The sequence below is a fragment of the Aythya ferina genome (assembly GCF_964211825.1).
Source record: "Aythya ferina genome assembly, chromosome: 1".
Taxonomy (NCBI): Eukaryota; Metazoa; Chordata; class Aves; order Anseriformes; family Anatidae; genus Aythya; species Aythya ferina.
This window is the reverse complement of record NC_140296.1, coordinates 128,446,407-128,463,373: the sequence shown is the minus strand read 5'-3', so window position 1 is coordinate 128,463,373 and position 16,967 is coordinate 128,446,407. Positions and strand designations below refer to the sequence as shown.

The 16,967-nt window shown below is 39.8% G+C and overlaps 1 protein-coding gene across 1 annotated transcript in view; it reads right to left on the bottom strand.

Moving 5' to 3' along the window:
• Positions 1-14,415, bottom strand: part of NTF3 (neurotrophin 3) — a 59,323-nt gene extending 44,908 nt beyond the window's left edge. Inside the window, exon 1 of the mRNA XM_084508811.1 lies at positions 14,031-14,415. Within this exon, the coding sequence (XP_084364937.1) occupies positions 14,031-14,048 (18 nt within the window). The 5' untranslated portion in view covers positions 14,049-14,415. The remainder of the gene's footprint in view (positions 1-14,030) is intronic.
• Between the last annotated feature and the right edge of the window lie 2,552 nt (positions 14,416-16,967).

Sequence of the window (16,967 nt, the reverse complement as noted above, 5' to 3'; positions counted from 1 at the left end):
ACAAACAAACAAACCAACAACAACAGTAACAAAAAGCTTGAAATCCGTCAATGGAAATCTGCCAGGTAACTAAAAAAATATATTGGATGCTACTTTGCAATCTGTAAATTTTCTCCTGTTACCATAAAATGTCAGGTAATCTGGAGAAAATTTAAAAAGCAATTAGAATAAATAAGTCTCTAGGAATCCATTTATGAATTAAAATTACAATAATAAATTTTATGGACTTGAACATATTAAATAGCAAGAAGCTGTTTGTACCTTTCTTTTGGCACTGTATTTTTAGATTCCTGCCTCCATCCATTCTGAAAGAGCACATTGTCCAGAGGACACCAGAATAAGGCTGTGGCTTAGTTAGTCTTTTCTAGTGCCCCATCAAACAGTTTGAATACCTGAGAGGAACCTCAGTGTTTGTGTGGACATGACAGAGCAGATAGCTGTCTTCTAGATGGCAAAGCACTGTGCCTACAATTTAGATGTCAGAAGATGCTGGCTCAGAAAGTGCTTTCTCTTCTGTTCCACCTGAGCTTCTGAGCTTCTTTACACATGCGAGTGCCTTAACACAAGCCTTATAAATCAAGTTTTTGAGGAATCTACAGAGTGCCTTTGGGGAACATGTTTCTGGAAAGATTTGCAATGCCATTCAGGCAGAAATAAGTCTAGTTATATAAGTGCAGTTTTGCTAATCGATTGGAGGATCAGGAAGGTATTCCATAGCATGGTGCTTCATTGTGCAGGCATGCAAGTTTGTATAATGTTACTTTGGGGATCTCTGTCCAGGCTGCAGTTGATATATACATTAGTTGATGCATGCATCAGGCATGCATCAGAGATGCCACTAAGCCTTTCTCTTGAAAAAGAGCTGTCTTCCAATAACACTTTATTTCTTAAAATACTTACTATTTTCAGCAGTGATACTCTATTTTTTCTTCTTTCTTGAATAACACCATCGTTAAAAAAAAAAAATGGTCACAGGAAGTTAACTAATGGCAAAATAAAATTGAAAACAAAGCTTGACTCTAAAATTATCCTGTGATAGGCCATCCTACAACTACCCAGAACTGTACTGTTGCTAATAACTTTTATGTAGAAAAAGACTCAGTACTGTTGGAATGAATGACGCTAAAGTTGGATAGGTGATGGTAGTAGTTTTTTAGTGGAATGATGGAAGCCCAGTTACTTGAATGGAAAATCAAACATAACAGAGCTTTAAAGAGTATGTCACCTGGCTGGTTTGGATTTTTGGACCACAAAACATAGTAGGATATATTAGACTGCATTAGGAGATAGATTTTGTTGTTTCTAATTCTCCAGTTCTGAGGGATTCACATGTGACCTTCCAACTCCAGCAGCTTTCAGTGTTCTCTGTAAGGGGACAGTTTATATCATGCCCTGGGATGCTCAAGATCAATTGGTTTCACTTACTTTTTCCCTGTGTCTGTAAGTACCAGTTTCCTGGGCTGTGGATGGCTGGTGTATCTAGCAGACCATAGATGGGTCAACAAACCAACAAAAAGATATTTTTTTTGTCCAAGGGGGAAACCTGACAGGTTTTTAAACTTCGGTGTTCAAGGGGACTGAAATGAAACTGAACAGTATCTGGGGAATTATTTGTTTCTGAGAAACTGGCAAATTCCAGCAAAGAAATAGTTTTGCTACATTTTTTTCAGTCAACTATACCAGTTGTCTAATATGGACATATTCTCCTTCCCTCTCTGATTTCCATGATTCAGCATACTAAAATGCTTTGCATGTTCATTGGTAGTTTTAAAAAATAAACATCAAAAATCAAATTTAAGGTTTTGTTAGAAACTTGCTAATTTTAATAGGATTGTCAGCACCTGAGGTCAGAATTTGACCTGCAATCAGTGGCATTTCAGCATTTGCTCATTTGTGGAGTCCTGCTTCTACAATGCTATTGTAAACAGAAATAAATGCATTCATTTGAGATGCTGTTGTCAAAACTGTGTCATCAAAACTGAGTCAGTAAAGGCACAATCTGAGCCTGAGACAATGAGAAAGATTAAGGTAAAGAAATGAACTAACCAAAGAGAAACTAAACCAAACAGATTTGCTTAAGGATGGTTCAAATGACATCAAACTCTGAAATTTATCTGCTACCATTTCAAATGGAACAAAAAATTGAACAGGAAATGATAATCCTCATAGAAGAAAGACAGAAAATAAATGAGAAAAATTAGAATATTACACTGGACTTTAAAAACACATATGTTTATCCAAAATGCAAAATCTTCTGAAGGAGACTGCTCCCTGTCCTAACAGATGTGAAAAACAGCTTTAGCTTCTGAGGGCAAGATTTGAATTTATGAAGATTTTGTTTGTTTGTTTGTTTAAAAACAGAAAATAAACAAACAAAAATAAACAAACATATTCTAGTAATATTTAGATAGTTTTACTTCTAAAGAAGCCTGTAATTGTTGCTCTTTCAACATAAAGCTTAAACATTATCATTTGTCTCAAACTTAAAAAGACAGTTTGAATACAGAAAATGTATATCCCAGAAGACAGACTTTATAAGAGAATGATTCTTAAATATGTTTTGATATGGTAAGATATTTGCTGTCTCTCTCAAAGAGTATCACAGAGTTAGATTGACTGTTGCAAATCACACTTATTACACAGAATCAGACAAAATCTACCAGTACACAGTCTTTCCAGGGTTTACTTTCAGGTGGGACCTATACTGATAAATAAAGCAGGGCCAAAGCATGTGGTTGAGCACTGGCACACAAAGCCTTCTTCATGTATGTATGTTTCTTTACATGAAGATATCATGCAAAAGAACTGGGAAATGTGGTACCACTAGTACCACATATTGCTGTGCCTGAGCAGAATGGGTCTCTTTTTTTAAGACACAGACTTGTAAAGTTTAAGTACTCACATTCTTATTTACATGACCATGAATATTTAAGAGAGTTATAACTTGTGGGACTTCGAGATCCTCATAGTTTGTATTAATTATGCTTCTATTACTATCAACATTAAAAATTCTGCTCACTTCAAAGAAAGAAATATCAACTCTGTTTTTGAAAATCCAGCCTTCTGGACCTTAGGACCATTAGGTTCAAAAATCTGATAGTTCTTGTTTGTACAAATACCAAGACCTTTTAACTACAGATGCTTTGGTCTTTGTTTATGCATGAAGAAGCTGCTGGGTAGTCCATGTGAAAAGGATATGCTTTAATAACACTCATTGTTTGTAAGATAAAAATTTCTTTTCCATAAGTTTTTGAAAAAATAGTTTATTTTGTACACAGTCTTGAGGGCTCTCACTTCTGTTAGCACAAGTCAGCTGTTACCGCTCTGTTACAAAAGAAGGTTTTGGTGCTTAAGAGTAAATTGAAAGTAGAGGGCAAGTACATGGGATACATGGGGGTGGTTAGTGGTGGAAGTAACATGACGAAGCCTGGTCTCTGAACAGATACTGCTTTTGTGAATGGCAGAGCTGAGGTGGAGAAAAAGTTACTCTGCGCACTAACATGATGACAAGATGCCTGACTTCCTGTCAGAAAAGTGGGCAGAACTTTATAATAAATTTCACAGAATCATAGAATTATAGAATGGTTTGGGTTGGAGAGGAACTTAAACATCATCTAATACCACCTCCCTGACATAGGCAGGGATACCTTTCACTAGACCAGGTTGCCCCATCCAACCTGGCCTTGAACATTTCAAGGAATAGGACATCCACAGATTCTCTGGGCCACCTGTTCCTGTGCCTCACCACCCTTTGAGTAAAAAATTCTTTGTAATATCTAATCTAAATCTGCCCTCTTTCAGTTTAAAGCCATTACTCCTTGTCCTAGCACTACACTCCACGATAAAGAGCCCCTCCTTAGCTTTCATGTAGGCCTTCTTTAGGTATTGGAGGGCCATTATAAGGTCTCCCTGGAGCCTTCCTCCAGGTAGAACAAACTCAACTCTCTCATGTTTATAGGATGGGTGTGGAGGAATGGTTAAGTGAAGTAGGTCATGTGAATGTTGAGCAACTAGGAGGTCGCGAGCTAACAAAGTATCGAACGCAGCTCATATGAGTCTGAGAAAGTACGTAAAATCTGGGAGGTTTCAGGGAGGTTTCAGGTACAAGGACATGATATCTGTTGGTGGTCTGGGAAAGTACTAACTGTGTTATTTCGGTGGGAAACTAGCTGATAAAATAGAGAAATGCACTAACCAATCATGAGCTTAGCTTTTGCAATATGTATGAGCTAATTATATTGAATTAGATAAAAGACGACTGAGCTATCCAATAAATCGAAGTTCACTGATCACTCATATTGAGCGTCTGTGTCTTCCTTCCGTCGACAACAAATGTCCTCGCAACAGATGGGTGCTTCAGCCCCTTGATCATCTTTGTGGCCCTCCTCTGGACTCATTCTAATACTTCCGTGCCTTTCTTGAGCTGAGTACCCCAGAGCTGAACACAGTATTCCATGAGAACAGAGTAGAGGGGAGCAATCACTTCCCTTAACCTCCTGGCCACACTTCTTTTGATACAGCCCAGGATACAGCTGGCTTTCTGGGCCGCAGGTGCAGATTGCAGGCTCATGTCAAGCTTCTCATCAACCACAACCCTCAAGTCCTTCTCATCAGGGCTGCTTTCAATCCATTCTCTGCCCAGCCTGTATTTGTGCTTGAAATTCCACGTGAGGCAATGAGTTGGCCAATGCAAGAATGAACTATTGTAGCAGCAGTCCTACGTGACATAAAAGGAGGGCAGAGTGCTAGGAAGGCCAGTAAGAGGAGTATGAAGGAATAGGATGCAGTGTTTTCACAGTGAAGTCACATATTGAGCCTTCCTCTTCCATTTGCATACCCTGCACATACATATATTCTGTTTATAAGTGTCTTATATCAACTCTGCAAAATACACCTGACCTGAAAATTGGATGTAAGCCATAAAGCAGGATATTGGAAAATGAAAATTATCAAGGCTGAGGTATCACTCTCTTCAGTTGTTTCACTGAGCATTCTGAACATATTAAGGGGTAAAGCTGACAAGAAGTAGTACAGTGGAGAAGGAATGTACTGCAAATTAGTAGAAAGGATGGAGAAGATAAGGAAAATTAAAAAAAAAAAAAAGTTACATAGAGGGATAGAAAGCGGCTAGAAAAATGGGCAGAAAATAAGAGACTTAGAAGTGAAAAGCCCAGGATAATAAGTCTAGGGAAAATCAGTTCAAAGCACCTATATTAGATTTTAGGGAAGAAGTTGGAAATTTGTGATATCAAAAATTAGTTTGATTTAAACAATAAATTAGTGCTGGACTAATTACAGAGGGGTTATTTTGTAGTAGAACAGAGAAGAAAGAACTGAAGAGTGCAAAATATAATTACAGAAAGCATACACATGCATAGTGGTGTGTGCAGACAGACATGAAAGAGATCTGATTTTTGAATATCACCTTTAGTCCTGGACATTCTAGTGTTACCACAGAATCACAGAATCACACAAAATCATCTAGGTTGGAAGAGACCCCCAAGATCACCTTGTCCAACCTCTGACCTAACACTAACAAGTCCTCCACTAAACCATATCACTAAGCTCAACATCTAAACGTCTTTTAAAGACCTCCAGGGATGGTGACTCAACCACAGCCCATTCCAATGCCTAACAACCCTTTCAGTAAAGAAGTTTTTCCTAGTATCCAACCTAAAACTCCCCTGGTGTAACTTTAGCCCATTCCCCCTCGTCCTGTCACCAGGCACATGGGAAAATAGACCAACCCCCACCACGCTACAGCCTCCTTTAATGTACCTATAGAGAACGATAAGGTCGCCCCTGAGCCTCCTTTTCTCCAGGCTGAACAATCCCAGCTCCCTCAGCCGCTCCTCGTAAGACTTGTTCTCCAGACCCCTCACCAGCTTTGTTGCTCTTCCCTGGACTCTCTTGAGCACCTTGATGTCCTTCTTGTAGTGAGGGTCCCAAAACCGAACACAGTACTTGAGGTCCGGCCTCACCAGAGCCAATGTGGTAGTGGATAAAATTAAAGAAAACCAGAAATCTGAAACAGGTGTATTTAAGAAAAGGAAGAGAGGAAGAGAGAGGAAGAGAGAGGAAGAGAGAGGAAGAGAGAGGAAGAGAGAGGAAGAGAGGAAGAGAGGAAGAGAGGAAGAGAGGAAGAGAGGAAGAGAGGAAGGAAGGAAGGAAGGAAGGAAGGAAGGAAGGAAGGAAGGAAGGAAGGAAGGAAGGAAGGAAGGAAGGAAGGAAGGAAGGAAGGAAGGAAGGAAGGAAGGAAGGAAGGAAGGAGGGGAAGAAATGAATCATATGCACTCTGTAAACCAAAGAATGGGATTAAACAAAGAAGGACCACCTGTGTCAAGTATTTGAGGAGTTTATTTGTTAAACAGTATTAAAAAAAAAAATAAAAGAGAAAACTTGCTGAAGATATTGGGGGATCTAAGTGGGAAAACATGCAAGAATCAATAAATAACAAAGAAAAACTATCCTTACATGAAGATTTATAAGGTTGTGGAGTTATCTGCATCATCTATTTGGAGAAGTCAGTCATGTAGACTGTAATTGTATGTATTGTTTGAGAAATTAGTAAACTTATCATAGGAGCTCAAAACAATGAACCAAATAGATCTTTTCTAACTTTTGAATGTACAAACCCAGGAAAAATCCCAGCATATGAATTCTCATTTCCCTCTTAATGTCCATATTTTTGTTACCTAATCCAGTGCAAAGTTTCCCTTTTGCTAAGATGGTGTCACTGAACTTTTTTTTATGCTGCTACAATGCAGTTGGTTTTGTGTACACTACTTACATGATATGAATAGGTAGGGAACTGTGGGGAATGGTAGAGAGAGGACATACACAGACACGTTTCCATGTTCTTAAATATTTTCACTGTAGCCTTTGCATCTAAGTTTTTGTTTTGTTTTGTTTTGTTTTTTGGCTCAGATGACTATACAGTGGCTCTTTGATTCCCCTAAGGTATGGTTTTTATCATTATCACAGTATTTCCGAAACCAAGCCCATCACACATCGCAGCATCTAGTGGTACTACAAGTTTACCTCAAAGAGAGCATACTGGGAAAACTGGTTAAATGTTTACAGTGGATTTATGAGATCTGTCTTTTATAGCTGAAAGTCATAACATCTGGTCTTGGTTTTGAACAGAAACCAAATACTGCCCAAATCCCATCTCTTAAGAGAACAAAAGTTGTTTTCGTCTTGCAAGTGTGCTTGTTCACCTCCTGGCTGTGGCAGAGGCCACAGGAGAGGATGCTATCTTAGAACTTGTCTAACCACAGAGTTATTCAGAAGCAGCTGTTGGGTTTAAATTTCACACTCACAACCTGAATTCACTTCTGAGTATAGACAAGCCTTTAAACATTCATGTATAGTACAATGTAATCTCCCTTCTGTAACCCTTTGGTTCAATGTCAGTCAGCTCTAACGATACTGACTTCTGGCAAATGCAGGTGAAGAAATATGTTTCTCGGTTAGTGAGATTAACAGCGTCTTACATGTTAACACAGCCATAGTAAGATATAACATTCAATATCTATAGTAGAGACAAACCCAAAACAAAAGAGTTTAGTGCTGGAAGGTATGAGAAAGGAACTGGGAAACAGCACATTTATTGTTAGTGTTCCACAATGGGGAACACATGCAGCTGAAGCACAGAAAATGTTGGAGGAGTGCTGTAAATCACACCCAGTAGGATGCAATCCTCCAAGAACATTTTCACCATCTCTAGTACAGGCTTGTAACAGATAACACAAATGGAGCCTGTTCTATGCAATCTTTATATTTACATGGTTAGGCGGGTGGTTACTCCCTCAAAAGTATAGACAGAGTGTTAATGAGTCATACACTCTGGTTTTCTGATACTGCTTGATGTGAATGTGGAACTAAATGCCACCCTTGTCAAGTGCATTGAAATGCAACCAATAGATTGCTTCTCTAACCTGATCTAACACAGCACTGTCTTCATCTGCACACATCTTCATCATCGCATATTTCCACAGAGGGAAATTTCAAACACAAACTTAGAAGTCAGACTCAGAAACACCTCTGTCTGTGTGTGAAGAGGTGGGGAACAGAGAGATTGAGAAAGATGAGATGGAGAACCATATGGTCTTGTTCTGATCTTTCCAGATGCTTTCTGTCTTAAGAAGACAGGGGCTTTAGGGCCACCATGCTGATCTTGCTCACACAGTAAGAGGTTTGTACCATGTGAAGAAGACTCTTAGCTGAATTGGATTTTCTTTCTTTCTTTCTTTATTTTATTCCCAAGGAAGCACAGTCTTCCTTGAGGCTTTCTGTAGAAGTCCTCTACCTTACAAACTTAGGAATTGTGATACAATCAGGAAAATAGTTCTGCATATTCCCTCCAACACTTGTTTCACAACCTTGAAACTACTTCATATCCACCCTTACCACTTCTCTCTTCACATGCACTTCCCATCTGTCCCCTCTGAAAGAGACTGATCCCTACATCCCCCACCAACAGATGTACAGAGATGGCTGTCTCCCACACAGAAACAGCTGCCATCTACCTCTGTCATCCCTACCCACACATTTTTTTCCACTGTCTGCTCCTAGTCACTCTCCCCATGGGGAGACACACACATAGCCCAGAACTAGCAGACATCTGCGGGGACACCCAGATGTTCCAACCGTTGCAGGCAGATTTCACTGGCTCTTGCATGAGTACAAAAGAGTTCAGGAGGACACAAATACTCCACGTTCCTCACATTTGAACACAGCTCAGCCACTCATGCTTTGAACCCCTTCCTGTGACAACCCGGCACTCATTTTACCCATCAATCCCTTTCCTTTTTCCCATCCATCTGGCAGGTTGATGCCATCATTTGCTTTTCATTTTCTCAGTGGTTAAGTGAGGAGGAAACATGTGGTGGAAGGCCGGGGCTTTACCCTGGGCTTCATTGGTGGCAGTGGCTGAGTGGGCTGTAGTCTATGATTTCAGCACTGCTGAACCTTGGTAGCCATGGCCACTGGCTGCAGTCACACATCTCTCCCTCATAGAAAATGGCTTCATTGTGCCAGCTGCACATGACCTGACCTGGTGAGAAGCTCACCACCACCAGGCAGGGAGGAAAGGACCAGGTCCAGCCACTGCCTCGACAAATTATTCAGCTGTTGAGCTACAGCAGGACTCTGCAGTGGAAAATCTACATGTAAAGTCAGACAACTGGTTCCCAACAGGGCCCATGGCTGTTAGGTAAGTATTCACATGCCTATTTATTTTTATTTTTATTTTTATTTTTTTCATGTGACTGACGCTATATAAGGTCTGGTCCCAAAGGTTTCAACCTTCCAGCCCAGTGGTGCTGTGTGCTTGGACTATCTTGGCCCAGTGCAAAACTGGCAGGATTAGTTCCAACCTCCTGTTCAGCTATAGATGGAAATTAGTATGTTCCTAGCCTGTCCATGACAGTGCCCAAAAAGCTCTAGGCAAAATGGACAATTTGAGAACAGATGTTGTCAATCTATATGATTGTTTTGAAAGGAAAGACATCTTTAGTATTTCTCTCTCACACCCAAAATGTATCCTGTTTACAACTTTCAGCCAGCTACACATTACTCCAGTACTGCTTCAAGCCATGGAGAAAGCTAGTACTTTCATGTTTCTTTTGTCTGACATCTGTGCTCCCCATGCGTTCTTCAACCCAGCCGACGTTCATCCACTGGCCTGTTTAACTACCAAGTAGCCCTGTTAACTGGTCCTAAAGGAATGTCTCTGTCATTTTGTGCCAGCAGCGGTACATTAATGCTCTGAGGCACAAAAATAACGTACATCATTATGTCTCCAAATGAAGATGATGGAATATTTCAGACATCCTGGGATTTGCTCAGGACTATTCAGTAATTCTTTAGAAAAAGCCTGCAAAATCTCTAAAGGAGAGTCTGCCTTTTGCACACTTCATACAGAAGGCAAGCATATATAGTACACGTTCAGTCCTATTGCTACCCACGCACTAAACCATTCTCCTAGTTAGTCATCTTTGCCTTCCCTCCCTCACAACGCAAACATTGCTTCTCTAAACTCACAAAACTCACCTCTGTTGCGCACCTTATACAACCTATTTCAACACAGAGAGTTGTGCCACATTTGCAATGGACACGTAATTCTCCTGTTTGTCTCCCGTAACTCTTGTACACATCACTGCAGCTTCCAGGGTGCATGTTTGTTCCTTCCACTCAGATGAATATCCCTTACAAGAAACCAGTACTCTTACATGAACCTCATGCACAGCTTCCTTATGCAGACTGGATGGATCGTTCTCATCACGTCTTCCTCTGGAACTCTGCCAGTCATGCAAGCACAACAGTCACTGAACACATCTGTCTATTGCCCTGTTTACACACAAAACCAGCATCTCATTTATCCATGCACCTATCATCGTTCACTAAATGTATTTATCTGTGCCTTCTACTTGCTCTCCCCTTGTGCTTAACTTCCAACCTGCTCTTGTGCTGCCATGCGTGCATGTATAGCCTCCTGCGCTCTTACACAGTCCCATTCAAACTAAGATGCAGATAAACACAAATGGCCTATACCATCATTAACTTTTTCCCACTCTTCATCACTGTTCCCTCCCCCATAACCTGTTTTCAGTTTCCCAGGTTCCATGTTTAGCTCTGCAATCATTACCTGTTCTTCCTTCATTTACTTTGAGCATGCTGTGTGCACAACTCTCTCTTGTCAGAAACAGATTTTCACTTCTTTCACCTTCCCTTTCACAGCCCTTACAAGCAGATGCAAACCAGCACGTACCTTCCTTGCTTACACACATTCGTTTGTCAACCTATGATGTTTCTCACTCCTTGTAACATGAACTGCCATTTTCATTTACTCCCACTTCATGCCCTACAGCTCCCAGCTCCACTCACCTCCCCACACACTTCACACTTATCTTTTAACCTTAGTACATGTGGCCTATAAAACCCTGCAGGTAGTTATCCCTCCCATTCCTTCCCCTCCCACCCCTTTATATCTTTAGTCATGTCTCTGCTCACACATTTGTGTTATTTCCTCTTACTGCTTCACTTAGCCAGTACCTACCAGAGTTATGAGCACATTTGTTACATTTCTCTTAATAGGAAATCACCCCTTTTTATCTGTGTATGTGTTCTCCCCACATTATTCCTTACTTTCCTCAGGTGTTTCTGCTGATATGTTTTGATCGTTCTTCCACTATAATATCCCAACTGCAAATAAGAGGCATCCTATATTGATGATGTCTAAGTCACTCCTGTATCTTTGGACAAGGACTTTCTTTGTCTTCAAAGCAATACAAAACTAAATTTCCTCTCACCCTGTGCTCTCATCCTATACCTGCTTTAAACCACCTTTTGTCCAGATACCTTTGCACAAACGTCTGCTTTTAATTTCATTTTCATGCCTCCTATATCCATCCTTCTTTCCCTGTTCTCATGCTACTTGAGACCTGCCATATCTTTATATTCCTGCCACTATTCATCCTGCCCCATAATTTCCATTATCTTGCATCTCCTCACAGCACCTTCACACAGCTTTTCTCTGTGTTCTGCTTCTTCCTCATAGCCAGGCACCAACTATTTACAACACTACAGCAGGTTTCCAGCCTCCTCTGAAATTTTTTTCAGCTCTTCCCTCCTCACACACTTTTATGGCTCTCTATATCCTTTTTCTATCACCACACCCTCATTCCATCCTGCTCTTTTTGTCCTCTCTATTTCTCTTCTTGGCATGTGTTTCCATCTCCACACAAGTCTTCCCTTTCATGCTCCAAATACATGCCTTCCAAATACACCCTCATATGTATTTCTTGACAGTCAAAGGTGTCTCCTTTAGACCCTCCCACAAGCTTCATGTAGCTGATCATTTTCGATGCATTTTCCATGACTCTCTCCAAATATACAATAGTTCACATTTTTCTACCCCCTCCAAACGTCCTCTGTGCCCCATACCTTCACCTTTCTCTCTCCATTCCCACTGCCTACCCTACCTCCCCCTTGCAGACCCCACCATCCTTGTATGTCCCTTTCATATCCTCACCCAGCCTCCAGCCTGCACCTTTTCCCATCCCTCTGAAGTGTTACTTCCCCTTCTGAGCTCCTCCACCCACGAAGATACTTGTTTTCCAGCTGACCTGAAGTAGTTTTCCTTTTATGATTACCACCTTTGCATGGCTCACCTGCTCTTATTACTCCAGTACACAATACAATATATTGCAGTTTGTTTTCAACATGTAACACTTTCAGTCTGAACTTGTGTCCACCTACAAATCAATCCCCTCTTTTTTTTTTTCCTGGGAAGAAAAAAAAAATCCAAACCCTAAATATATTGCATACATCAAAATATAGCACCCTCCTACACAAAGCACTTCCATCCTAGCCTTTCTGGTACATCCTCTTCTCCCCATATTGAGGGCCCTCCACCTGTAATTGTATAGTTTTCCTCCCCCTACCATGTTCACACACACAGCTCCTGATGCTGACACGTGTATCTGAAAGCAGTCTTTTTACTACAAGCAGTTGGAATTGTGCCGAACTCTCTTTCATTCTCTACTGCTTTTGTCTGTCTTGCCACAGAGTAAGATTTTATTTTTTTAACTAGAGTTTTGTTTTTCTGACATTTTATTTATAGGTGTTTCTTGTACTTTTCCTCTAAAGACACACTTACACAGATGAGGTATTTCAGTACCTGAGAATATATTTCCTATTTGTCTGAGTATTTTCCTGAAGGCACAATGTAAAGGCAAACTTTACATACCATTTGCACTCCTCATGCAACAAATCACACAAGCCTAAGAGAAAAGAGTGCTTTTTGAAAGCTTGTAGCTCATAACAATTGACTGGACAATATAGCGCACATCTCTGTCTATTTAAAAAGGGGGAAAAAAAAAACACGCACACACACTCTCATCTCTAAATAACTGGTTTTGCAATATAGGAATGAGAGAATGTGTGCATAGCAGCCCTATTCAATCCAAAATATCCATCTCTCCAGATGCTGCATATTTATAGCTCAAGAGATAGGACCAACACAGAGCTTTCCCGTTTATTTTAATGAAGGATTAAGAACTGATCAGAAAACTATCTAAACCATTCAAGGACTTTTTCCCCTCTTGGCTAATAGCAGTATGGTGTCTCCATAAGGACTCAACAGTAACTGATGCTTTAAGCTGCATTTCAGCTGTTTAGATGAGAAACAGCTTTCTATTTTGCTCTCTATATGTGCGTCTGTGTTTATTAGTCGTGTGCTGCATTCCTAGAAGGCACTTACCAAACACTTGAAATTGCAGCGTAAGAATAGTTTCTCTGCTGTCCTAGCACAAAGTGAGTGTATCTTTTTCACCTAGATACAGATGTGCAGGGAATCCCTTGATCTCCAGCTCCTACCAGAGAATTTAATGCTTGGGTTTGAGGAGAATGGAGATTGATTAAAAAGTCATGGACTTCCTACCGTCTGGCACATACACACATACACACACACACACACACAAAAAAAAAAAAAAAAAAAAAAAAAAGCTCCAGTGAAGTTAGTTACCTGAGACAGGCAAGGTCTAGAAATTGGAAATTTTCACTTTACCTGTCATAGGCTGTAACTTTCCCTGAGGGCAAGCATGCTATTTATGCTGAAGCTGGTTCTTGCAATCCCTGCTCAAGATTTTCAGTCCCTTTTGTTATATCTGAAGTTTCTGGTTTCCCTTTTAGAATAAAACCTAGAGTCTCCTTTGCTTTTTCCTCTTATATCAGATTCCTTTAGCACCTCATATTTTTCTTCTTCTGTTTTCTTGCCAGGGACTTGAACAACGAGTGCGAAGCAGGAGGAGAGAGGAACCTCAGGACTAGAGCAAGCTATAGGGCAAGTAGGGGTGGGGGAAGGAGCAAGCACAACGGTAAAAGCAACAACGTTTAGGACAGATCTACTGTTTACAAGACCCCCCCCCCTCCCCCCCCATTATACTTCTTTAAAGAAATCCTCTCCCCCCCCTCCCCTCCCCGCCCTCTTAGGACCCTATTAGAAAACGTCAAATTTCCCTTACCGTGGTAGGAGTAACCATGGCATCCGTGTGAATGTTTCCAGAAAAGTCGACATGAAGAGAAAGGTGGATGTAAATATGTTCATTCAAAGTCACAAAGTTGGTCTGCTTGGGTTGTGCAGAGTTGCTCTATGGGAGAGGAGCCTTAAACTCTGAGTCCCGTGAACATAATCTGCTCGATTATAACAAACCAGCTCAGCCAGATGGCTCTGTGCTCTGCAGATTAACCCCTTTATTGCCACACTCTTCTTTCACTACGTACCATTTATAATAACCTTGCCTAGCTGGGCAGTTTCAGAGAATGAGGTATTTTTTTGAAAATGACAAAATTGTCATAAAGATATTTTTTTTTCCCTTGTGTGCTCTAAAAATCCCATCATGTCCCTATTTTTTTTTTCTTTTTCTTTTTCTTTTTTTTTTTTTTTTTTTTAATTCAATAGATGGTTTCATTCCTCTTCCTGGTAAAATCTTTTCTTGTTATTAAGAATGGTATTAGCACCAGGGAACATTTTAGAGAATTCTTTTGTTAAAAATCATAACCATCTCTTCCGGACTGTGATTCTCGGAAGACAAGTATTTTATTGCAGGAATGTCTCTGTGTTTGCACTCTAAGTCCATCCACTCCTCTCTCTCTTTCTCTTTTCCCCCATCCTCTGTCTGTCTCCCACACGCACACTCACACACATATACATGCAAACTCTTTGGTCAAACTGCAAGCATGTGTTTCTATTCTTACCCATACTCAGAAGTCATTATAGGACATGTAAAACAGGTGAAATAGAGAAACAGAACTGCAGAACTGTAAAGCCATAAGTCTCCACTCACTCCTTCCCTCTAGCGCTTTTATTTATTTATTTTATTACTTCTAGATCTTGGACACATTATTTTTTTTTGGTCATCATTTTTGTCAACCCAAGTTACTCTCAACAACAAAAAGATAGATGTTAGGAGAAATATCCACTCTTAAGAATAGAGCTCAGGGTGGATTTGTATCCAGATACTGCTCCTGTTTTGATTTGCAGATTAGTCCATTAAGAAAGGATGGTGAGTGCCAAAAACATGGAAAGTTCATCAGCAACCAGCAGTGACTGGTTTCCAAACTTTTTTTTAGAGTGATTGCTCACAGAGATGGCTGATAAATTTAGCTGCATGCCTCTAAGTCTCCCTCTAAATTTACTTGCTTAAGTCATCTTTCTTTTCTACTTGATTCAAGCATAATTGAACAAGTCACAGTCATAAGAACCTGCTTATATTATACAATACTTAAAAACTTACATTACCTGATTGTTTCCTTAGTGAATACTTCCTTTATAAGCTCATGAACATTTCTCTTTTGTTATTTAGCAAAGAATGTTTTTCTCTTTCTCCTCCCTTTGTAAGAATGATTAGCCCTCTCATGCTGTCAAAGCATTGTACCATCTTCTTTAAGACATTTAAAGCTACCTAGATAGTTGTCATAGTTTTATTGAAATATTTTCCACTGTTGATTGAAACATGGCAGGTATTGCATTTGTTGTGGTTGCACTTTATCTGATTTTTCTCAACCATTAAATAATCCTATTTAGGGAACTCTGAATTCTACATATTGTATCAGTCACATAAATCCTGCCTGAGTTGCTTATTCCCTCTAACTGTCCAGATGCAGAAGGAGAGATCTTCCATCACTGATTCCTAAGAATATTCTACTGTAAATTGCTGCTCTGCCAATCCACAAAAACAAAACAAAACAAAACACAGAGGTCTTGATCAGCTCAAGGGTATTTTTGTCTTCTCTCTTTGGTTGAATGTAGTTTCCATCTTTTTTAGATCTTTCTCAGCTAAAAGGAGAGGAAAAAAAATTATGCCTGTTCTCCCCCCTCCCCCCCCCCCCCCAACATTATAGTTGGATTTGAGAAATGCCTAAAATATGACTCAGCTTTTAATCTCCTGAAGTAGACAAATAATGCTAGGAATAGAAGATTTTCCTATTGCTTGAGAATGTTCCCTCAGAGGTATGCAAAGGGTTAAGCATCTGAAAGCAGCCCTAGCCTGGGGAACTTCCCATTTGCAGATAGCCCTGCAAAAAGAAGGCAAATAAGTAGGTTACAAGTAATTGTCCTAGGCATAGAGGCTGCCTACCTCTGATGGGAGGCACATCTGCTGGAGTCAGGCAGTTTACAAAAGTTGAGGGGTTTTGCCCTGTACTCGTGTCTGGGTCTGTGGGCAATCAGAAGCCTTGTAATATGATATGTGACACCTTAATCTTGCCAAATATGTGTGCGCTGTAAAAAGCATTGTAGACTGTGTTTTCACAGCTTTAGAAAACGGAGACTTGTTTGGTACTTGCAGTTTTCCACACTTTTCTCTAAAGATGTTTCTGTTGATCTGAAGCTGTTTTTACCTAGATATTTTTACATCTTCATCTGTTCTTCTAGGTGGTTTTATATATTTGTTTGTTTGTTTTGTTTGTTTGTTTTTAAGGATAAGCCTTGATACAAATGGATTTTAATTACTTTTTTTTTTTTTTTTTTTTTTTGACACACAATGAAGGTCCCAAATGATCATCTTATTTTAACTGTAGTCCTTGGATGTGAGGTTCTGACTTCCATCAAAACAAAATCATGTTATTTTGAACAAGTCTGTGTTCAGTCTTGAAGAATTTGAAATATTGCTCTGAGCATGTTGTAGAAAGTCGTCTTCAATTTCTGAGGATTTTAATTGGAATAATTATTATACATTGATCTGATTAATTTGATTAGAATATTTAATCTTTTACATACTTTGAAGACATACATTTTTCCCCAAATATTAAGATACCACTCTAATTCCATTTTACATTAATAAAATAGAATATTTATAGATAAGATATGCATGTTAGTTTGTAAAAGGATGAACATTTTCATTGGGTTTTATGTATGCCTTGGGTCGTCACTAAAAGCAAGGAGTTGGTTTTCCCCGTTA